We start from the raw sequence: 24775 nt of genomic DNA on the forward strand, positions 1-24775 counted from the left end.
ACCTGTAATTCCAGCACCTTGGAAGCCCATCGCAGGAGGATCATTTGAGCTCAGGGGTTCCAAACTGCAGTGAGCTATTATCACCAGTACACTGCAGCCTAGGTGAGAGAGCAAGACCATGTCTTTAAAAAAACAAAACAAAACACCCTCAAAGAAATGGGTTAATGTACCATTAATTGTGGGATATAATGGATTATTTTATAATGTTTATTACATACGCTTTTATAAATGTATATGCCACAAATTCTCCTCAAAAACTGAAGAATTCCTATCAGAACTTCTCTATCATTGTCAATGAAGAACTTGAAAAAATGATTTTTGATCCTATGAAATTATTAGGAAGTTTTTTCTGCTGAGAATTATCTTTCCTCATATTCTTTGCTACCCTAAAGTCCTTAGAACTGTCATAATAGTTCTTTCCCCAAGATTTATTTTAAAATAAAACTAGATTTATGTAAGTACATTTCCTCAAACAAAAAAGGTACTCTACTCTAACAGGTTATTTACCTAACCCTTCTGGCCATGAAGCCATCCTTACATTTTCACCACGTCTGAAATCTGCTTTCTCCTGTGCACCCTCAAATTAATACACTATCAGAAACGTAAACATGTAAACACATAAAAATACTTAACTGGCGTATTTACTTGACTTAAAAAAATACAAAACAAGGCTAGGCGCGGTGGCTCATGCCTGTAATACCAGCACTTTGGGAGGCCGAGGCAGGCAGAGCACCTGAGGTTGGGAGTTTGAGACCAGCCTGGCCAACATGGTGAAACCCTGTCTCTACTAAAAATACATAAACTAGTGAGGCGTGGTGGCGCATGCCTGTAATCCCAGCTACTCAGGAGGCTGAGGCAGGAGAATCACTTGAATCTGAGAGGCAGAGGTTGCAGTGAGCCAAGATCGCGCCATTGCACTCCAGCCTGGGTGACAGAATGAGGCTCTGTCTCAAAAACAAAAACAAAAAAAACAAAAAATACGGAATAGGAAAAAAAAAACATTCCATAGTTTATGCGACTTAGAACACAAAGACTGAGAAATGCTTACCACAAAATTGTCTAATGTGCATTAACACAAATTAAAAACATGGTAACTAATCTACAAGTTACCAGTAGCCATACTTGACAAATTCACTATTACAGTTCTTTATAACATCTTCAAGAACCTGATCTTTAGTGTGCCATTATGAATTTCAAATATTAACAAGCTAAAAAGTCTAAATCTAAAATAAATTTAATCAAATACCTTACAGAGCTGTAATCAAGAAAACTAAGAGCTGGAATTACTTTATTTTATTGTGAGATGGAGTCTGTCTCTGTCACCCAGAGTGTAGTGGCGGCAATCTCGGCTCACTGCAACCTCCACCTCCTGGGTTCAAGCGATTCTCCTGCCTCAACCTCTGGAGTAGCTGGGATTACAGGCATCTGCCACCATACCCAGCTAACTTTCGTATTTTTAGTAGTAGAGACCAGGTTTCGCCATGTTGGTCAGGCTGGTCTCGTACTCCTGACCTTTGGTGATCCACCCGCCTTAGCCTCCCAATGTGCTGGGATCATGAGCGTGAGCCACTGCGCCTGGCCTCTGGAATTACATTTAGGTGTAGGATGCTTACTTTATCTGTATTCATTGATAGGTGAAGCAATTAAATCACATCATTCACACATAAATACAGTCATCCCTCAATATAAGCAGGGCATTGGTTCCAGGACCGCTATGTATACAAAACTCCATACATAAAGTCCCACAGTAGGCCCTGTGGAACCTGCGAATACAAAAAGTTGGCCCTTCATGAATACTCTATTTTCTATCCAAATTTGACTGGGAAAAAAAAAAAAAACTTCATATGTTTTCAGGCGTGAACTGTACTTAAGGTTTTCCTGAGTTTGAGATCTTTCAAATTTGAAAAAATATTAGTACAGCAGACCTCGGTCTTCCATCTCTAAAAGTTCCATTATAATTATTTCCAGCCAGGAAGAAATATTAGCATCACCACCATACTTTGTGCATGTGCTTTTGTTATTAATGTTATTCATCTTCCTTGCCAAAATTCCCAGTATTATTGGGCCTGGTTTCTTGCCATTAAATGCAAACGATATTTTCATGTACTATGTTTATACAGAAGGCCTTATGTACAAGAGTGTCCAAGTTTTAGCAATATAAGTAATGTCAAAAGACTAGTCTTTTCTCATCAGATGTACATTTAATCTATTTAGTCACCTGGACTGTTGTTAAACTTTTGAGTTTCAAGGCCAAAAAAAAAAAATTATTAGAAACAAATTCTGTCACCGTTCCCTATATTGGGATAAAACAATCACATATTTTATCAGAAAATTATTATCTTTAAATCAGCATTTCCTTCCTTCATTTCTATCTGTAGGTCTACATTTAGGAAAAAAAAAATTTCAGAAGTGCCACAAAGAACCCACCACTTTACAGTAAATAAAGTTAGTAATCCAACAAATCTTATCACTCAGCCCATATTAGGAAAACAGAAAAAACCTGAGTAAAACAAGTAAAATTTTAATGGTTAAATACAATATTTTCTAGGTGGAACACTAGTACTTGCCAGCAGATTTATGGCACAGATGCTGATTAGCTATCTCTTCTCAGAAAAAGATAGTTTTTTTCTCTCCTTGAAAATCATTAGCCCTACTAAAATCTCAGAATTCACCACTATATAATTCATCCATGTAACCAAAAACCACTTGTACCCCAAAAGCTGTTGAATTTTTTAAAAGCCCTAAAAAGTTTCATCAAAGTAGCTGAAACTTTTTCAGTTGTTTAATTATCAAAAACTGTAAGCAAAAGATTTGCTAATACTTGAAATGCTCCAAGATTTTGCTATAATTTGTCATCTCGGTGCTTTTTCTGGAATGCAGGCCTCATGAAAAAACACTTGTAAAATGCCACATAGCATTAAACAATTAGTAAAAGCTAGTTTCACCAATATGATGCACATTTATACATTTTGACATCTCTTAATGGAGTCTCAAGCAGTGTCTTAAGTGGCAGCTTTTTTTTTAGTACTACATACAATAATGGTACCTTTTACAACAAATGGCATCTTAGGATGCCATGGAATACAGTAACTTGGTTTCTCAAAACCACAAGTTTCAGCCCAAAAAGATAGTTTGCCCAGCATCTCGTTTTACAGATGATGGAAATGAAAACCCAACTATATGATGTTCCCAATGTCATAAAATCAAGAACAAAAGAGGCCAGGTGTGGTGGCTCATGCCTATAATCCTAGCACTTTGGGAGACTGAGGCAGGACTTGAGCCCAAGAGTTCGAGATATACCCTTTCTCTGTAAGAAAAATTATTTATTCAACAACAACAACAACAACAAATCAAGAGCAAAAGAGACTGAACTCGGGTCTTCTGGCTCCCAATGATGCCCTTTCCATTAAACAATGTGCCTCCTGAAGAAAATCAGATGAAAAAAACTGCCTGGGTTTAACCAACATCTAATATACATAAAAAGCACATCACGCAGGAGCCGTGTGCGCTTATGGCCTGAACCGAAAGTCTTAGACTGACTCAAAAGTAACAATTTAAAAATCCAGCGTTGTGTATGTGTTTGTCTTTGATAAGATGTATAACGAACTACAGACTTCAGAAATGAGAGCTTCCCTTAAGGTAGGGATTTCATCCGGTGCATTACAATGACTCAGTACAATCTCACTTTCATCTTCTTCCCTCCCCATCATTCCCCGCAGGGGAAAGACCCCCGCAAGGAGAATGACAGGCCTACCTGGGGCCTAAACTCCATAGCTCAAACAAGGCTGTGCACTCATTTACCAGCACTAGAAACTTCGCACATCTTTTCCAGTCTAAGAACTACACAATGTACAGGTGGTTGGTATGTGAACCTCTCTCGTTGCAGGAAAAACTAAAGGAACCAGATGAAAGCAGTGACACCCGCAGTTTGTCAGCAGGACTCGCTAGCAATGGAGCGTCTGGGGAAGAAGCCCCAAGACGGAGGAGAAGGTACCCGAGACAACGACACGTTATCTGGGCTCCGGGGGTTGAAGCACCAGGCGACGACGCAGAGAAGCGTCGCAGGAGAAGCCAGTGGACCTGCGACACGGCACTCCCCGTGAGGTCCCTTCGGCCACCCTCTCCATTCTCCAAGTGGGAAGAAGATGGGAGGTGGGGGCTGGACGCGCAGAGGCGGGGACCGGGGGGCCTGCCGGGCGGCGGTGGCGGCTCCGCTCGGCGGCCGCAGGAGGCCATTTTAGTTAAGGGGCCGCCGAAGGGCCCTGCGGCCTCCACGTCCCTACACCTCCGCCGTCTCTACCTCCCCCCTACTGGGGGCCGCTCCCCGCCGCGGGCCGGGCCGGGCAAGGCGGGGCTGGGCGGGAGAGGCCGCGGGGCTGGGCTGGGCCGGGCCAGGCCTGCAGCGGGCCGGAGCTCTGGGCTGGCCGGGGACGGACGCGGGGGCGTCGCGTCGACCGGATCCGGGCCGAGGGGCGAGCAAGGGGCGAGCAGGGAGAAGGCAGGGTGCCGTTACCTATATTGGGCCGCAGCCGCCGCCGCCGCCGCCCCGCTGTGGGTGAATCCAAAGTAGTTGCCGGTCGCCATTTTGGCATCTTCCCCCAGCCGGCTGGGCACTGCGGCGGGCACAGAGAGTCGGGTCCCATGGCGGGAGGAGAGACGCAGAGAAGCCGAGACGCCGAGGGAGCGCAGGGAGAGAGAGAGAGGCGCCGTGAGAGCAGCCCTGGCGGGGCCTGGGCCGCGGCCGCGCCGCCTCCCCCTCCCGCCTCGCACTCCCTCACTCACTCGCACGCCCGGGTGGCGGCCGCCGCCTCCTCCCCGGAGCCTGCCCCAACCCCCGCGCCTCCCCGCTGCCCGGGGCCAGGGAGGGGGCCGGGCAGAGGCCTCGCGGGCCACATTAGACTCACCATAGGTAAAAGAAACTACAGGGCATATGGGAATCATGGGCTCGGGCTGCTGCTGCTGAACTCTGAACTCTCACCCGCTGCCTCCCTCCTCTGCCCCGCTCCTCCTCAGCGGAGAACAGACCGCCGCCTCCGGCCGCACTGCGCAGGCGCGCCCGTGCTCGGCATCCTGGGAGCTGTAGTCCCCGCCGACTTCGCGGCTGCCCTGGGCGCGTGCTGCCGGGGCCTCGGCGGTGCGGGTGCGGGTAAGCCCGCGGGGGAAGAGGGGCCTGGCCCTCTCTGAAGTGGTGCTGACGCCGCGCGGCCGCCGGGCGACTGGGGCGCGTGCCAGGAGCGCCTCGCCCGGCCTCGGGGGAGTCGGGGAGCGTGACCAGAGAGAGTGACGTCTGTCGCCTTTTTCCTTACTTTCCACTGGTTTCCTTCACTTTTGCGTGTGCATTTATTCTCTGTCTCCCTGTCTTCCTCGCTCATGAATTTTTCATTGGAATTCGAGCTGGACAATTTAGGATTTTTCCTTATTTCCTGCTTTCCCGCAGCTTTTCTCCAACCTCTGAAGTGCGGAGGGAGGGAGAAGGAGAGGAGAGAAATAGAAAAAGGATAGAAAGTGCTTTTTTGTTGGACTAAAAGCACACCCCAAACATCCCTCCCGGACACACCTCTTGCTATACCCTTTCCCCGACCTGCACCCACGCCCTGAGCCATCCGGCGTATATCGGTCACCCAACAGGGTGTCATTCACTGTTGTAGGTGCTGGAGATACCACAGGGAATAAAACAAAGTCCCTGTTCCCGTGGAGTTTACGTTCTAGGAGCGGGTATATGTCAGACAACAGCCAGTAGCCAAAACACAGAAAGTCTGTCTGATGGTGACTGGAGCTTCAAGCATAAATAAAGCAGAGTAAGGAAAATAAGGATAAGGGAGGTGCTATTTCACGTAGAGTGTGGTTAAGGAGACTACTTGAAGGAAGAAGGACAGGCCTGGGAGATGCCTGCAGGAAGAGCGGCAACTAGAAGGGTCCAGATGCAGGAATGTTCAAGAGCGAGATCAGTCTGGCTGGAGTCAAGTGAGAGCGAGACCAGATCACGTGCCAGATCTTTCGTGGTAAGGACATAACAGTACTTGCTCCCATGTAAGCATTTCTTCTTTCCCTCTGTTTTCTCGCTGTTTTTCCTTTAGTTTCTCAGTGCATTTTCAACCATTCTCTTTCCTCTTCCAGTTCCTCTTCTGATGGTTTAGTTTCTCTTTCCTTCTCTGTTTCATGTCTTCCATCAATGCATACCCACTGCCTGCATTTCACCTCTTCCTTACCTTCTCCATGCCCATCCCCCCGACTCCCTGCTCCTCATCTCTCCTCATTGTTGGATATGAACGTTAAAAATAAATGCTGGCCGGGCGCTGTGGCTCACACCTGTAATCCCAGCACTTTGGGAGGCCGAAGCGGGTGGATCACGAGGTGAGGTCAGTGGCTAACATGGTGAAACCCGGTTTCAGAAAAGAAAAAAAACAAAAAACAACAAAAAAAACGTCGCGCCTGTAGTCCCCAGCTACTCAGAAGGCTGAGGCAGGAGAATCGCTTGAACCCGGGAGGTGGAGATTACAGTAAGCTGAGATCGCACCACTGCACTCCATCCTGGGCGACAGAGTGAGATTCCGTCTCAAAAAAAAAACCAAAAAACAAAAAAAAAAAAACCAAAAAAACAAAAAACAAAACCAAAAAAGAAGGAAAAGAAAAAAAAAAAAGAAAAAGAAATGCAAAGGGTGAATCAGAACCTACCCATGAAATTCAGGGCTTTGTCCTACTTTCTTGTGCCAGAGCAGAAACAATGCCTCAATTCTTTCTTGTGCCAACCTTGCTCCCCACGCCTCCTACAAAAGTACAGGCTCTCAGAACCTGTCTGATTTGTCCTGTTATTCATTTCAAAAAGAGAAAATGTAGAACCTTGGAGAAAAGTCAGTGTCATTATTTTTGAGAATACTGATATTTTCCCAGGCAAAAGTTATTTGTGCTCCAGGGATGTTGGTAGGAAGAAATATCTCCTACACGTAGGACATTAGAACTGTATTTTAAAGGTACTTTGCGTTGAACTTCGTTGAGCAGTCAAGCTTCAAGACACTGACTGTAACTGCTTTGATGAACCGGCTCTATTACTAGGCTATTTGAATAAAACTGGAGAAGAAAAGACAGGTGTTAATTACTTGCCTAAAAAGAGTCTGTGTAGGCCAGTTTTATGCTTGGTTGCTTGGCAGGACTTTGGAGGCCGGCGTGCTGCTGGCACACCCCAGTGAGCAAGCACATAACTAGAAAGAGGAAGATGGGGCCTCTCTCCTGGTTCTTAGGGGTCAAAGTAGGTGTGGCAGTAGTGAAAATTATTTACAATAGCACTCTCAAAGATGCAGCCGGTAGAAACAGCCTTTCAGTACAGTGCCTACTTGCCCCTGACTTGGGCTTCTTTAAGGAAGGAGTTTTGGAGGGGTCTTGAATATTTTTCCTGGGCATCTAGTAGTGGAATAACCTGAACGTGTTATTTAACCTATCTAAACCCATACGGCAAGAATAACAATAGCATCTTCCTGACGGGACTCTGGTGGGGTTTAAATGAGGCAGCATTTATGTAAGACATCTAGCTTTTTTGTTTTGAGATAGGATTTTACTCTGTCGCCCAGGGTGAGTGCAGTGTTGCGATCTCAGCTCAATGCAGCCTCAACCTCCTGGGCTCAAGCAATCCTCCCACCTCAGCCTCCCAAGTAGCTGGGACTACAGGCACACGCCACCATGCCCAGCTAATTTTTGTATTTTTTGTAGAGATGGAGTTTCGCCACATTGCCCAGGCTGGTCTCCAGCTCCTGAGCTCAGGCGATCTGCTTACCTCGGCCTCCCAATGTGCTGGGATTACTGGTAAGAGTGAGCCACGATGCCTGGCCTAACACCTAGCTTTTTGATGTAAAAAGAACTAGGCTAGATGATTGTCAGTCCTTTATTTATTTATTTATTTATTTATTTATTTATTTATTTGAGATAGAGTCTTGCTTTGTCACCCAGGCTGAAGTGCAATGGCGCGATCTCAGCTTTCTACAAACTCCCCCTCTCAAGATCAAGCAGTTCTCCTACCTCAGCCTCCCAAGTAGCTGGGACTACAGGCATGCGCCACCACACCCAGTTAATTTTTGTATTTTTAGTAGAGAAGGGTTTCATCATGTTGGCCAGGCTGTTCTCAAATTCCTGACCTCAAGTGATCTGCCCACCTTGGCCTCCCAAAGTGCTGGGAGTACAGGTGTGAGCCACCATGCCAGGCCAATTGTCAGTCTTTTAAAATCAGCCTTCTAGTAAGTGAATGCCCTGTGCAAGCCACACCTGCAAGTCAAAAGTAGGTGGCTCTGCCCTGGAAGAGTTTATGTTCTAGAGTTCCTGGTGTAGGCAACATGGCTGTATATAGTCTTCTGGGTCAACAATTAAAGATGAAATACTTGACCAGAGGCAACCGATTATAATAGGGATTGTCATCCTTCATGTCCAGAACTGGTTCGGTATGCAAATCTGATCAAATCCTCTGTGCTTTCATCTCCCAGGATAAAGCAAATTCTTCCATGTGGCCCACAAGACCCTGTGGCCTGGCTCACCTGTGTTTTCAGCATCTTCCTCCTTGTTCACTCTATCGCAGCTACCTTGGCCTCCTGTTCACCATGCTCCATCCCACCAGGGGGCTTTGCATGTTCTCCCTGCCTACAATGTTCTCCCTTCTTCCCTTTACCTGGTTTACCCTCATTCTTGGGGATCACAACTCAGTCAACCCCTTGTGACCTTGATGGGTCAAACCCTTGTTATGCTCTCAGAGCAGCAGACATCTCTTCTTAGTTGTCCTTGTCACAGTTGCAATCTTATACTTACTGTGTGATTATATGACTAATATATATTTCTCTCTCTCATCAAACTATAAGCTTCATGAGGGCAGGTTGCCAATATTGGGTGCCTGGTGGTAGGCACCCAGTAAGTACTTATGGAATGAATGAACCATGCTGCGCATAGTTTAATCTTTCTTTCATGATTCAGAAGGTAGTTCAAGAACCTGTAGTGCCTCAGAGTCATAATTATGAAACTCAATTAGGATCTGAAAGTAAACTAGGAAATGTCATTGGCAGTCAGTTAGCCACAAGGTAGAGCTAGCCTGAGAAAGCCAGCCCCTAAACTCACCAAAAATACATCTATAATAGTTGTCTTCTGTCACACCTTTGAGTCAAGGTGTGGTATCCTGAAAGACCTTGATAAAATACAGATAAATTAGCCAGAAAGGATATGATACTAGCTACTCTATACCAAGAGGAGTATAGTGAGATGAATAAGAGCAAGGACTCTAAAGCTGGACACACCTGACTTCAAATCCACACTCTGTGACTTTCTGCTCTGTGACCTCAGCCACAATCTCTCTGCTTCATTTTTCTTCTTCCTCTGTAAATAGAGATGTAAAAGTAGTATCTTCATCAGGGGATCGTTGGTAGGGGTTAAAGACTTCCTAGATGTAAAGCTCTTAGATCAGAGCCCGGCTCATTGTAAGCACATTTTCATCATCTCATAATAAATCCTGTACCCGTTAGCCCTCACTCCCCATTTCTACCTCTTCCCAATGCTTAACAACCGCAAAATTACTTTGTGTCTCTATGGATTTGTCTATCCTGGACATATAAATGGAATCATACAATAATGTGGCCTTTTGTGTCTGGCTTCTTTCAGTGTTTTCAAATTTCATTGTCCATTGTTTGGATATACCACATTTTATTTATTCATTCATAAGTTGGTGGATGTTTGGGATGCTTCCATTATTGGGCTATTATGAATAACGTTACTATGAACATTGATACACAAGTTTTTGTGTGGACAGATGTTTTCAGTCCTCCTGAGTATATCCCTAGGAGTGGAATTGCTGGTATACCTTTTTCCTCCAAACTCTCTGAATATCTGACATTCTTTTCCTCTCTACAACCACCACTCTAGTTCATCTCTTGCCAAAGTCTACTTCAACAGCCCACTAATTGGTCTTTCTTCCCAAGAATCTAATCCTCTCAAATCTATCCTCTACACAATGATTAAGGATCTAAGATTAAAAAAATAAATAAATAAGGCCGGGCACGGTGGCTCATGCCCGTAATCGCAGTGCTCTGTGAGGGTGAAGAGGGTGGATCACCTGAGGTCAGGAATTCAAGACCAGCCTGGCCAACATGGTGAAACCCCATCTCTACTAAAAATACAAAAATTAGCCTGGCATGGTGGCGCACACCTGTAATCCCAGCTACTCAGGAAGCTGAGGCAGGAGAATTGCTCCAACCCAGGAGGCAGAGGTTGCAGTGAGCCATGATTGTGCCACTGCACTCCAACCTGGGCGACAGAGTGAGACTCTGTAACAACAACAACAAAAAAAGTAGTAGTAATAACAGTGTACATTATAATGCATTGTCTCATTTGTTCTTTACAAAAACCTACAAGGTAGGTACTATTATGATTATCCCATTTAGAGATAGTGAAAGTGAGTTCACAAGGGTAATAAGTGGCAAATGTAGGATTTAAACTATACCTACCTGTTTCCAGAATGCCTGACCTCTGCGACATACTGCTTCCCTGAAACACTTCTGAACATGTCATTACCCTGCTAAAAATCTTGTGAAGATTCACACTTGCCTAAAGTAAGAACATGTCCTATTACTGGTGGGTCACTGGAGTCACCTTTGTGTTTCCAGTTTTAGTGCACATGGCTATTTTTCATTTATGAACTCCTAGAGCACTTACATTATTGGTTCTTTAATTATTTCATTCCAAGGCATCCTATAGTTCCCATTTTGTAACACTCATCAGACTGGTCATTTCTTACTCAGTATCTCTCTTCCCCCAGGAAAGGACATAAACTCCACAGAGTCAGGAACCACGTCTGTTTTATCTGCCAGTGAATTTCCAATGCCGAGAACCATTCTGGCTGGGCATGGTGGCTCATGCCTGTAATCTCAGCACTTTGGGAAGCCGAGATGGGCAGATCACTTGAGCTCAGGAGTTTCAGACCAGCCTGGACAACATAGCGAAACCCTGTCTCTACAGAAAATACAAAGACTAGCTGATCATGATGGCACACACCTGTAGTCCCAGCTACAGGAGGCTGAGGTGAGAGGATCCCCTGAACCTGGGAGGTGGAGGTTGGAGTGAGCCAAGATCATGCCACTGCACTCCAGCCTGAGTGACAGGGTGAGATGCTGTGTCAAAAAATAAAATATTAAAAAGAGAGAACCATTCCTAGAACACAGTATGCACTTAATAAATATTTTGGGGATGAATGAAGTTAGTCTTGTGTCCACATTTTGAGGGCAACGGTTTTATGATATAGGTCTTTAATATCTTTCTTCTGCCTCCCCCAAGTACCATCTGACATGGTACCAGGCACAAATGCAGATGCCAACCTATTTTAGTCCTTGGAGCTCCCTTGACATTCTAGCACATGCTATTTGCTGCCAAGCTTGAACCCCCAACACCAATGTTATAAGGGTTTCTTTGTGTCAGTAACATATTCATAGGAACCTGAAGAACCTACAGGACTCAAAGCAGCCATAGGAGTAGCTGTTTAGTAGCTTGGAGAAGAGTCTCAGCCACACTGTGACCTGATTTAGAGTTTGATATGATTATCAATGGGAGATGCTGAAGAACATATTGGTTTAAAGCCCACACTCTAGATCAACACTATCCGATAGAACTTTCTTCAAAGATAGAAATGTTCTCTCTGCGCTGTGCAATGTGGTAACCACTGGCCATGTGTAGCTATTGAACACTTGAAATGGAGGTAGTGTGACAGCAACTAAATTTTAATTTAATTTAATTTTAAAAACCCATACATGGCTAGCAGCTACCATATTGGATAATATAGTACTAGAGTCAGATGACCTATGTTCAAATCCTGGTTTTACTACTTACTGACAATATGACTTTGGCCAATTTACTTAACCTTCTCATGCCCTGGTCTCATCTACAAAACAGGAAAAATAATAATAGTACTAACTTCATAATTTGACAAGAGGATTAAAAACTAAATACATATTTTGTACATGAACCCATCAGGCTAGCACTAAGGTGGCTGGGGAAAAAGGCTGATTGTTGCTAGGCATGGTGGCTCAGCTGTAATCCCAATGCTTCGGGAGGCCAAGGAGGGTGGATCACTTGAGCCGAGGAGTTCAAGACCAGCCTGGGCAACAGAGTGAGACCCTGTCTCTATTTAAAATAAAATTGTTTTTAAAAGGCTAACTGCAGCCAGGCGTGGTGGCTCATACCTGTAATCCTACCTCACTTTGCGAGGCCAAGGTGGGCAGATCACTTGAGGCCAAGAGTTTGAGACCAACCTGACCAATATGGTGAAACCCCATCTCTACAAAAAATACTAAAAATCTGCCAGGCATGGTGGTGCATGCCTGTAATTCCAGCTACTTGGGAGGCTGAGGCATGAGAATTGCTTGAACCCAGGAGGCAGAGATTGCAATGAGCAGAGATTATACCACTACACTCCAGCCTGGGCAACAGAATGAGACTCTGTCTCAAAACAATAAAAATAAAAATAAAAAAAGGCTAGCTTTATGCAGTGGCAGTATCATAGACAATGGGGTTTATCGGAGGAGCGATTATTGCTAATTGAGAAAAAAATGAAGGCTGACTGCCATCTGTAAAGCAAATCGTCTGCCCACCTGATTGATGGAGTGCCCCCTCCACTGGGAACACTCTCTGTTGGGCATTTACATGGCATATGAGTTTCGTACCGCTGCTGTGAAAGATCACCACAGAATTCCTGGCTTGAAACTGCACACATTTATTATCTTACAATTTTGTAGTTTAGAAGCCTCACTGGGCTAAAATCAAATTGGCAACAGGGGCTGGGCATGGTGACTCACTGTAATCCCAGCACTTTGGGAAGCTGAGGGGCGGGGGGCGTGGATCACTTGAGGTCAAGAGTTGAAGACCAGCCCTGCCCAACATGAAGAAACCCCCTCTCTACTAAAAATACAAAAATTAGCCAGGTGTGGTGGTGGGTGCCTGTAATCCCAGCTACTCAGGAGGCTGAGGCAAGGAGAATTGCTCGAACCTGAGAAGTGGAGGCTGCAGTGAGCCGAGACTGTGCCTGGGCAACACAGTGAGACTCCATCTCAAAAAACAGGAAAACAAACAAAAAAACCAAATTGCTCCCAGGGATGCATGTTTGTCTGTTTGTTTTTTCTAGCTTATAGAGATCGCCTACCTTCCTTGGCTCATGAACTCTTATTTATTTATTTATTTATTTATTTATTTATTTATTTATTTATTTTTGAGATGGACTATTGCTCTGTTGCCCAGGCTGGAGTGCAGTGGCGCAATCTCCACTCACTGCAACTTCCGTCTCCCAGGTTCAAGCAATTCTCCTACCTCTGCCTCCTGAGTAGCTGGGATTACAGGTGCCTGCCACCAAGCCCGGCTAATTTTTTGTATTTTTAGTAGAGACAGGGTTTCACCATGTTGGTCAGACTGGTCTTGAACTCCTGACCTCAGGTGATCCACCTGCCTTGGCCTCCCAAAGTGCTGGGATTACAGGTGTGAGCCAGTGCGCTCAGCCATGAACCCTTCTTTAAAGCTAGCAGTATAGCATCTTCAAATCTCTCTCTGATTCTGACAATCCTGTCTTCTTCTTATAAGGATCCTTGTGGCCAGGCACAGTGGCTCATGCCTGTAATCCTAGCACTTTGGGAGGCGGAGGCGGGAGGATCACTTAAACCCAGGAGTTCAAGACCAGCCAGAGCAACATAGTGAGATCTTGCCTCTACAAAAAGTAAAAAACTAGCCTGGCATGGTGGCATGTGCCTGTGGTCCCAGCTACATGGGAGACTGAGGTGGGAGGATTGCTTGAGCCTAGGAGTTTGAGACTGCAGTGAGCTATGATTGCATCAACTGCACTCCTGCCTGGATGACAGAGGGAGACTGTGTCTTGAAAAAAAAAAAAAAAAAAAAAAAAGGATCCTTGTGATTGCATTGGGTCTACCTGGATAATCTAGGATACTCTTCCCGTCTCAAATCCTTAGTCACATTTGCGAAGTTCCTTCTGCCATGTAAGATGACATATTCTTAGGTTTGAGGGCCTAAGATGTATAAGACATAGCTCCACATTCTGTGACCATTCTGAAAGGTCCATTCATGTACTTTCCACCCTCCAGATCTTATTGTCACAATTTTCTAGCCTAATTCTTTCCCAGGTACTGATCAGTTAACAACCCACCAGCCAGTCCCCATTTGTAAGTACAGATCCGTACTCAGCCTATCTTTATTTACACATGAAGTAGATAATAAAGTGTCCTCCCCCAACCCTGTCCTTTACCACTATATTTCAGGGCCCCCTTGAGTGGAGCAGTAAGGTAGCCGTTGTCTAATTTCAGCTCATACCAACATGCCATGCAGATTGATCAATGATGGAGGCCCTTGATTCTTCCTTGTCTGCCTCTTTCATTAACTGGCCACAGGGAACTCCCCATGAGGGTGTAAGGATGGCTGGAGGAAGGTACAAGGAACAGGTACCATGGGCTTCTGGGCCACCTGCTTGTGATAGTTTATGGTGCCTTCTGGGCTGTTCCAGTCTGGTCTCATACATGATCACTTCTATTTGGAATGCTACTGTGCATGTTTAATTATATGATTTGATGGATTGTGAGTTAACTACCTATCATGAATACTCAGTTCATGATGGGCAGTTTTCATAGGCACATGGGGTCCCAGATTCAGGTGTTAAGTCTCTACAAGGGCTCAGGAGCCTCTTAAAAGCTACTTTTCAAGTGGAAGAATATTCATTGGCAGACATGGTCCTCCAATTCCAAAACCTTAGGGATTTGTGTTTGATTTTCCTGTTGGGGCATGCTAGGGGCTACATATAGCATCTTTGGCTGACACAGAAATTTCCAGGACCACTGTATCCTTGGGTTATAAAGCCCAGTGACAGGGAAGCTGGGATGACAGCCTGGACTTGCTTCAGAGTCTTTGTTTAACTGACTACACTCAAAATCTGTAGCCTTATGAGTTGTCCACTAAGTGGATTACAGCAGCATGCCCAAATGTGGTCCATATTACCTCAAAAATCCAAAGATCAGAGGGAGGGGAGAGACGAAATTTTTTTTTTTTTTTTTGAGATGGAGTTTCACTCTTGTTGCCTAGGCTGGAGTGTAATGATGCGATTTCAGCTCACTGCAACCCCTGTCTCCCAGGTTCAAGCTATTCTCCTGCCTCAGCCTCAGCCTCCCAAGTAGCTGGGCTTACAGGCATGCACCACCATGCCCAGCTTATTTTTGTAGTTTTGGTAGAGATGAAGTTTTGCCATGTTGACAGGCTGGTCTCAAATTCCTGACCTCAGATTATCCACCAGCCTCATCCTCCCAAAGTGCTGGTATTACAGGCATGAGCCACTGTGCCCGGCCAAAGGATTTTTAAAAAATCCAAAGATGTCCACCAAGCCCTGTGCCTTGAGGGAATAAGGTGTGTGGATGTGGGTCCTCAGAAGAGGCATTGGCTGATAAGGCAGCGGTCCCAAAATACAGCCTTAAAGGGCTTTTGTGCAGGGAAGGCTGGCTCTGAAACCAAGGGTGGTATAGGGGACTTGGGGTTCAGAATTCTTAGCCTTGATTATCTCTTCCCATAGGTCCCATCCCATCCCGTGTCTCAAGGTTCCACTCTTCCCCCACTGGTGTCCTAGCCTTAGTTAAACACTTGTCAACATTCAGCTTTTAATTAGTGCTGAAACTCTGCAACTCTTACCATTAACCGTTAGGCCCTAAAGTTGATCTTCAGCCATTCTTTCCCTGTGACCTCATAGGAGATGGGGGACTTTGTCAAAACTGCCATTGAAGATTTCTGAATGACAACGTATTTTCTCAGTTGGAGTCAGTTGATTTCCCAATGCCTTGTCCTACCCCTTCACTTCATCTCATGCCACCCACCAGTCAGATGTGAGAAACTGTGATACCATTGAATGCCTGGCACTATTCATGTTCCTGTTCCCCTGGGTAAGGTGAAGTGCCATGCACTTCTTAAATATGTGTGCAAACCAATTTATTTTTTCCATTTCTTCTTCCTTAGCCACTCCTGGTACATTATACTGTACTAACCAGGACCCCAAAAGGAAACAGAAAGTATATTCAAATTGGGCAATTTGGCGTAAATGATCAAGGGAAGGGATAAGTTGAGGAACTCTTGAGAGAGCTGTGTGGAGAAGGCCACCAGACAGGAGCTGTTGACCTGGGAGGGAGGGAGACAGGAGACAATAAATACCTCAAGCTGACTCTCCTCTCTCTTTCTCTCTCTCTCTGATCTGCCAGAGCTCCAAATTGGCCAACCTTAACAAGAAGCCTCTGTAATCCATACAATTCAGCCTCCCAGGACACAGAGAAGGGTGGAGAATGGTGGAATGTAGATTTTGAGGAGCAAATAAATAGAAGTATTTTTACCTAAAGATGTCGTAAGAGTTAAACTTGTTTGAGACCTAGACTTATTTTTCACTTATTTTGTGAACATCTTCAATTGCATATTTCTCTCAGGCACCCCGAAATCAACATAAGCAAAACACAACTCCTCTGGCCTTTCAAACCCTCTTCTCAAGGCCCCAACTTTATATGGCACTGTTGTTCATTTAGGCAGCTAGTCTAGAAACCTGGGAATTATACTTCTTTTTTCCTTTTTTTTTTTTTTTTTTTTTTTGTGGAGACAGGGTCCGTCTTTGTCACTCAGGCTGGAGTAGAGTGCAGTGCAATGGTGTGAACAGGACTTCCTGCAGCTTTGACTTCCCAGAGTCAAGCCATCCTCCCATCTCAGTCTCCCAAGTAGCTGGGACCACAGGTGCAGCCACCATGCTCGGCTAATTTTTAAATTTTTTTGTAGAGACAGGGTCTCCCTAGGTTGTCCAGGCTGGTCTCAAACTCCTGGGCTCAAGTGATCCTCCTACCTCAACCTCCCAAAGTGACAGGATTACAGGCATGAGCCCCCATGCTTAGCCTTGGAAATCATCCTTGATCCCTCCCTCATATTCTGCATCTCTTTGGTCAACATTCTATGAATATCTTTCAGCTTCATTTCTTCTCCCTCATTTTCCTACCAGTTGGCAGTTAAAGCTGTCATCATTTCTCGTCTGAATACGTCAATAACCTCTTAACTCATCTTACTTCCCTCACCATTTTTTTTTTTTTTTTTTTTTGAGACTGAGTCTCGCTCTGTTGCCCAGGCTGGAGTGCAGTGGTGCAATCTCGGCTCACCGCAAGCTCCGCCTCCTGGGTTCACACCATTCTCCTGCCCCAGCCACCTAAGTAGCTGGTACTACAGGCGCCCACCACCATGCCCGGCTAATTTTTTAGTATTTTTAGTAGAGACGGGGTTTCACCATGTTAGCCAGGATGGTCTCAATCTCCGGACCTTGTGATCCACCCGCCTCGGCCTCCCAAAGTGCTGGGATTGCAAGCATGAGCCACCGTGCCCGGCCTCCCTCATCCTTTTAAATGACAATCTACCATACCACCAGAGTGATTTTCCTGAACTTCAAATGTGAATCCAGATAGATTTCCTCGTTGTTTATAAACCTTCAGCACCCTTAACCCTGAGGATAAAAATCCAAACTTTTTAGGATGTTACCCAGCACCCTTGCAATCTGGTTCCTATGTCCTCCTAAAGCCTCATCTGCTAGCTAGCAATGTGTACTCTGTTGTCCAGCCATACAAGACACTTGACATTTTCCAAATGTGTCTTGTTTTTCTACATCTTTGTGACTTCCCGCATATTTCCTCCTTTTGCCTCTTCTGTTCATTCCTTTCTGCCTGCCAGGTAAGTGACACTTCCTTTCTAAGAATCAGCTCACCTCTTCTCTGGGAAGCCAAAGTTGAAAACCACCAATCTGGGGTCCTCTAGAAATGCATGAATGAGTATTTAGAACATAATTGGAAGATGGCTGAGTATTATATTAATGTGCAAACGTAAGGCTTTATTATGTAGCTACTCATAGAGCTAAGTACAGTATTTAATTGAATCTAATATGCTGTAGATTGTAAAGGCAGCCAAGAAGAAAAGTCTGCCAATAATTGTGAGACACCCATTGATTATAAGATGCATCCCAAGTTCAGAAATATTAAAATGTGAAAAAAGTACACCTTAGAATAAGCAAAATCAGGTACCACCTAATCTACACTTTCATTATTTACACAAGGAATCAGGTCTAGAGATGTAAGTTACTTGCTTAAGGTCACATAGCTCCTTAGTGGCAGTGCCACATCAAGACATATCTGATTTCCAGTCCAAAGCCATTTCATCGTATATATTTATTATTGATGATCAGTGTGAGTAATAACAACTCCCAACTTGGCAAAATAAACTTAAATTAAGTGCCCTTATTCCTCTTTATGTCAGGAATAACAGAAAAAATAGATGCTGGTTCTTTAGAGCCTGCACCCTGCCTTCCCCCAACACCACCAAAACTAAGTAAAAACACAAGAATCTTTCAGTAATGATTGTGGAAATTAGCTTGTGAAATAGTTTGGATGTTTGTCTCCTCAAAATCTCATGGGGCTGGGTGCGTTGGCTAACACCTGTAATTCCAGCACTTTGAGAGGTCGAGGAAGGCAGATCACGAGGTCAGGAGATCGAGACCATCCTGGTTAACACAGTGAAACCCTGTCTCTACTAAAAATACAAAAAAATTGGCCGGGTGTGGTGGCGGGCACCTGTAGTCCCAGTTACTCGGGAGGCTGAGGCAGGAGAATGGTGTGAACCCAGGAGGTGGAGCTTGCAGTGAGTCGAGATTGTGCCACTGCACTCCAGCCTGAGACAGGCTGACTCCATCTTAAAAAAAAAAAAAAAAAAAAAAATTCTCATGTGGAAATGTAATCCCCAATGTTGGAGGTTGTATTAGTCTGTTTTTACACTGTTATAAAGAACTGCCTGAGACTGGGTAATTTATACAGGAAAGAGGTTTAATTGAATCACAGTTCTGCATGGCTGGGGAGGCTTCAGGAAACTTACAATCATGGTGGAAGGCGAAGGGGAAGCAAGGCACATCTTACATGGTGACAGGAGAGAGACAGCAGGAGAAACTGCCACTTTTAAACCATCAGATCTTCTGAGAACTCCCTCACTATCATGAGAATGGCATGGGGGAAACCAATCACCTTCCACCAGGTCCCTCCCTCAACACCCACAACATGTGGGGATTACAACTGCAGATGAGGTTTGAGTGGGGACACAGCCAAACCATATCATTCCACCTGTGGTCTCTCTCAAATCTCATGTCTTTTTCACATTTCAAAACCAGTCATACCTTGCCAACAGTCCCCCAGAGTCTTAACTCATTCCAGCATTAACCCAAAAGTCAAAGTCCAAAGTCTCATCTGAGACAAGGCAAGTCCTTTCCACTATGAGCCGGTAAAACAAAAAACAAGTTAGTTACTTCCTAGATACAATGGGGGCACAGGCATTGGGTAAATGTTCCTGTTCCAAATGAGAGAAATTGGCCGAAACAAAGGGGCCACAGGCCCCATACAATTCTGAAACCGGATGGGGCAGTCATAAAATCTTAAAGCTCTGAAATGATCTCCTTTGGCTTCATGTCTCACATCCAGGGCACCCGATGCAAGGGGTGGGTCCCCAAGGCCTTGGGCAGCTTCACCCCTGTGACTCTGCAGGGTATAGCTCCTGTGGCTGCTTTCATGGGCTGGCATTGTGTGCCCACAGCTTTTCCAGGCCCACAGTGCAAGCTTTGGTGGATCTACCAGTCTGGGGTCTGCAGGACGGCAGCTCTCTTCCCACAGCTCCAGTAGGCAGTGCCCCACTGGGGGCTCTATGTGGGGGTTCCAATCCCACATTTTCCCTCTGCATTGCACTAGTAGAGGTTCTCCATGAAGGCTTTGACCCTGCAGCATACTTCTGCCTGGACATCCAGGCATTTCCATAAATCCTCTGAAATCTAGGCAGAGGCTGCCAAGCCTCAGCTCTTGATTTCTGCACACCTGCAGGCCCAATACCATGTGGAAGCTGCCAAGGCTTGGGGCTTGTACCCTCTGAAGCAACAGCCCAAACTGTACCTTGATCCCTTTTAGCCACTGCTGGAGGTGGAGCAGCTAGGACCCAGGGTACCAAGTCTTGAGTCTGCCCAGAGCAGCAGGGCCAAGCCCTGGCCCAGGAAACCATTTTTCCCTCCTAAGCTTCCAGGCCTGTGGGAGGGGCTGTTGTGAAGGTCTCTGACATGCCCTGGAGACATTTTCCCCATTGTCTTGGCTATTAACATTCGACTCCTCCTTGTTTATGCAAATTTCTGCAGCCAGTTTGAATTTCTTCCCAGAAAAATGTGTTTTTCTTTTCTACCACATGGTCAGGCTGCAAATTTTCCAAACATTTATGCTCTGCTTCCCTTTTAAACATAAGTTTCAGTTTCAGATAAACTCTCTGTGAACACATATGACTGAATGCTTTCAGAATCAGCCAGGTTATCTCTTGAATGCTTTGCTGCTTAGAAATTCTTCTGCCAGATACCCTAAATTGGCCAGGAGTGGTGGCTTATGCCTGTAATCCCAGCACTTTGAGAGACTGAGGTGGGCAGATCACCTGAGGTCAGGAGTTCAAGACCAGCCTGGCCAACATGGTGAAACCCTGTCTCTGCTAAAAATACAAAAAATTAGCTGGGTGGAGTGGTGGGCGCCTGTAATTCCAGCTACTCAGGAGGCTGAGACAGGAGAATTGATTGAACCTGGGAGGCAGAGGTTGCAGTGAGCTGAGATCACACCATTGCACTTCAGCCTGGGCAACAAGAGTGAAACTCCGTCTCAAAAAAAAAAAAAAAAAAAAGAAAAAGAAAAAAAGAGATTTCTTCTGCCAGATACCCTAAATCATCTCTCTTAAGTTCAAAGTTTCACAGATCTTGACTGGGCGTGGTGGCTCATGCCTGTAAACCCAGCAATTTGGGAGGCTTAGGCAGGTGGATCACTTGAGGCTGGGAGTTTGAGAGCAGCCTGACCAATATGGCAAAATCCTGTCTCTACTAAAAATACAAAAAATTAGCCAGGTGTGGTGGTGCACACCTGTAATCCTAGCTATGCAGGAGACTGAGGCAGGAGAATAGCTTGAAACTGGGAAGCAGAGGGTGCAGTTTGCTGAGATTGGGCCACTGTGCTCCAGCCTGGGTGACAGGGCAAGACTTTGTCTCAAAACAAAACAAAACAAAACAAACAAACAAAAAACAATGTTCCACAGATCTCTAGGGAAGTGGCAAAATGCCACCAGTCTTTTTGCTAAAGCATGGCAAGAGTGACCTTTGCTCCAGTTCCCAATAAATTTCTCATCTCCATCTGAGACCACCTCAGCCTGGACTTCCATATCACTATCAGTATATTGGTCAAAACCATTCAACAAGTCTCTAGGACATTCCAAACTTTCCTGCATCTTCCTGTCTTCTTCCAAGCCCTCCAAACTGTTCCAGCCTCTGCCTCTTTCTTACCCAGTTCCAAAGTCACTTTGACATTTTCAGGTTATCCTTATAGCAGTACCCCACTATCCCAGTACCAATTTTCTGTATTAGTTCATTTTCATACTGCTATAAAGAACTGTCTGAGAGTGGGTAATTTATAAAGGAAAGAGGTTTAATTGACTCACAGTTCCACATGGCTGGAGAGGCCTCAGAAAACTTAAAATCATGGCGGAAGGTGAAGGGGAAGCAAGGCACGTCTTACATGGTAGCAGGACAGAGAGAAAGAGCAGGGGAAACTACTTTTAAACCATCAGATCTCATGATAACTCCGTCACTATCAGGAGAACATCATGGGGGAAACTGCCCCATGATTTAATCACCTCCCACCAGGTTCCCCTGACACATAGGGATTACAATTCAAGATGAGGTTTGGGTGGGGACATAGAGTCAAACCATATCAGAGGTGGAGCCTGGTGGGAGGTGTTTGGGTCATGGGGACAGATCCTTCATGAGTGGCTTGGTGCTATCCTGACAATGGGGAGTTATCACGAAATCTGGTTGTTTAAAAGTGTGTGGAACCTCCCTGCTCCCTCTCTTGCTCCTGCCCTCGCCATGTGACATGCCTACTCCCCCTTTGCCTTCCACCATGATTGAAAGCTTCCTGAGGCCCTTACAAGAAGCAGGTGCCAGCACCACACTTCTTGTACAGCCTGCAGAAGCATCAGCCAGTTAAACCTCTTTTCTTTGTAAATAACCTAGGCTTCGGTATTTCTTTATAGCAACATAAGAATGGCCTAATACAGCCTGCATACACATGCATGCAGATGTGCACATGCACATATGTGTGCCTGTGCCCACAAACACACTCAAGCCAGGGAAGGCCCTACAAAAGGTACAGTCCATGTAGGGAAATGAATGCATCTACGTGAGAGATTGTTTGCACTATTTGAGAGATTTTTCAGCTGTAAGAAGTCCTTTTGTAGTGGGCTACATTTCTAGTCCTAAGTTCCAAGTGTTTGGGTCACGTTATCCATTCAAGCTGAGATTTGGATTAAAACCCAGCCAAACCCTGGGGAAGGCTTTAACTGCCTTGTGTTGTCTGTAGCCATCTCCATTTACTTCCCAGCTTTTATAGAAGAAGTCCCGTACATTCCTCTCTGGATTGATCCAGTCTCTCTAATCTTCACTGAATTGCCCGGAAAAGATGCTCCTTTCCTTGAGTCCATGTCATCAGAGCAAACTAAATCACCATTACAAACTTCCATGCATGCAAAAGCAACAAGACCAAGGAGAGGGGCCAACATTCCCCACTGTTATAGGAAAAGGGCCCACATGATGGCTTTCAGTCATTTTACTATGCTCCCATAAAGGCACCTTTCTTCTTTCTTCATTAGTTCTGATTTCTACAACATAATATCACATTAGGATTTCTAAAGGGCAGAATATTACAGGCTTTTGAAAATTTTTAACTGTTAGAGACTCTCTAAATCCAGTGTTTCTCCAAATTCCTAATAATAATAATCACCTAGAGATTCTTCCAATTATACAAATTCCTAAATCCCACTGCATTTTCACTAAATCAGAATCCCAGGGCTTTTGGTTGGAGAAATTACATGTTAAACAAGTCCTCCCAAGTGATTCGTACCAGGAAGTAAGTTTGGGAAATGTCCTGCCCAGCCTCATCATTCTAAGGATAAGGATGCTGAAGCCCAGTTTTTGTCCCTTCTAAAACTCATGTGTTGGAAACTTAATCCCCAAGGCAACAGTATACGGAGGTAGGGCCTAATTGGAGGTGTTTAAGCCCACCTGAGGGCTCCACCCTCATAAATAGATTAATGCCACTATAAAAAAAAAGCCTGTGGGAGTGGATTCTCTCTCTTCCACATTTCTACCATGTGAAGACACAGTTTCTCTTTGCATACTGCCTTCCACCATTTGATGGCGCAGCAAGAAGCCCAGATGCCAGCACCTTGATCTTGGACTTCCCAGCCTTCAGAACTGTGAGCCAATACATTTCTGCTCATTATAATAAATTAGACAGTTTGTGATATTATGTTATAACAGTACAAAAGGGACTAAGACACCTAAAGAAATTGAATAACTTATTGAAGATACCTGTGTTTACGCTTGTGTAAATACAGACTGCTTCTGGAGGGACTGTGCCTGTCTTAGGGGAAATAGCCTGGAGAACTGTGAATCTAAGAGGTAAAAAAGACTTTATTTTTTCATTATGTGCCCTTTTGTGATGGTTAGGGAAACGTTTTCCCTGTATGATGAACAAGTTTTCAATAAAAACCTAGTTCTGAGTACGTGTGGTTTGCATACATCTTAGAAATATAGTCATTGTACCCTAGCTTCCCCCACTCCCACCTACCTTGAATCTGCTTTCTAGCTGTCAGACAGCCCCCTCATTTCCCTTTCCTCTGCCTACTCCAGACTCCTCCACTTGTGCACACTCAGCCCTGCCTTACTCCAGCTGCCTTGACTGGGCTGAAGGCAAGGAGCACTTGAACAACCTCTCCTTCTACTAGGAGGGGCATGGAGTGAATCATCCTCTGTATGAGACAGAGCCCCTTGGCTGTGACTCAGCCAAGGCCTTTCTCCTAGAACTTGCCACCAATTCCACTAAGTGGCACCCAACCTTGAGTACATTCATACATGATGTGGAACAGGAACTCTATGCTGGGGTGGCCATACTCCCACCTTCGTAGTTTCACATAGCAACATCTCAAAGTCACTTAGACAATATTCTTTATGACATGGTGTTAGAAAAAAAAAAAATTTAAATGTCTAAATACAAAAGTGTGGAGCAAGTTATTACTGGGGTGGGAGTGCCAATTGTTTCAACCACTGGAAAACTCTTTGGCAGAGTCCATTAAAACTCAGCAGTGCATACTTACGATCCAGCAATTCTACTCTCGGGTCTATCTCAGAAATGTGTATATATGTTTACCAAAGGATAAGTACACAAACATTCATGGGAGCAACTCTTCCTATCAGTTCAAAATTGGAAACTACCAAAATGTTCATTGACACGGTTTGGCTCGGTGTCCCCAACCAAATCTCATCTCAAATTGTAATCCCCATGTGTCGAGGGAGCTGCCTGGTGGGAGGTGATTGGATCATGGGGTGGTTTCCCCCATGCCATTCTTGTGAGAGTGAGGGAGTTCTCACCAGATCTGATGGTTTTAAATGTGGCAGTTTCCCCCTGAGCGCACTCTCTCTCCTGCCACCTTGTAAAGAAGGTGCTTACTTCCTGTTGCCTTCTGCCATAATTGTAAGTTTCCTGAGACTTCCCCAGCCATGTGGAACTGTAAGTCAATTAAACCTCTTTTGTTTATGAATTACCCAGTCTCAGGTAGTCTTTTTTTTTTTTTTTTTGAGATGGAGTCTCTGTTGCCCAGGCTGGAG

The 24775-nt window shown here is 45.0% G+C and overlaps 1 protein-coding gene across 2 annotated transcripts in view; it reads right to left on the reverse strand.

Moving 5' to 3' along the window:
* Positions 1-5044, reverse strand: part of ZFR (zinc finger RNA binding protein) — an 88653-nt gene extending 83609 nt beyond the window's left edge. For both annotated transcript variants that reach the window (XR_003119839.1, XM_025388047.1), the window contains exons 1-2: positions 4905-5044; positions 4514-4613 (exon numbers count right to left, since the gene is read on the reverse strand). Coding sequence is in view for 1 of the 2 variants with exons in the window: in XM_025388047.1 (XP_025243832.1) it covers positions 4514-4613; positions 4905-4941 (137 nt within the window). In the remaining variant the exon portion in view is untranslated. The remainder of the gene's footprint in view (positions 1-4513; positions 4614-4904) is intronic.
* Between the last annotated feature and the right edge of the window lie 19731 nt (positions 5045-24775).

This window comes from Theropithecus gelada, chromosome 6 (assembly GCF_003255815.1).
Source record: "Theropithecus gelada isolate Dixy chromosome 6, Tgel_1.0, whole genome shotgun sequence".
NCBI classification, from domain to species: domain Eukaryota; kingdom Metazoa; phylum Chordata; class Mammalia; order Primates; family Cercopithecidae; genus Theropithecus; species Theropithecus gelada.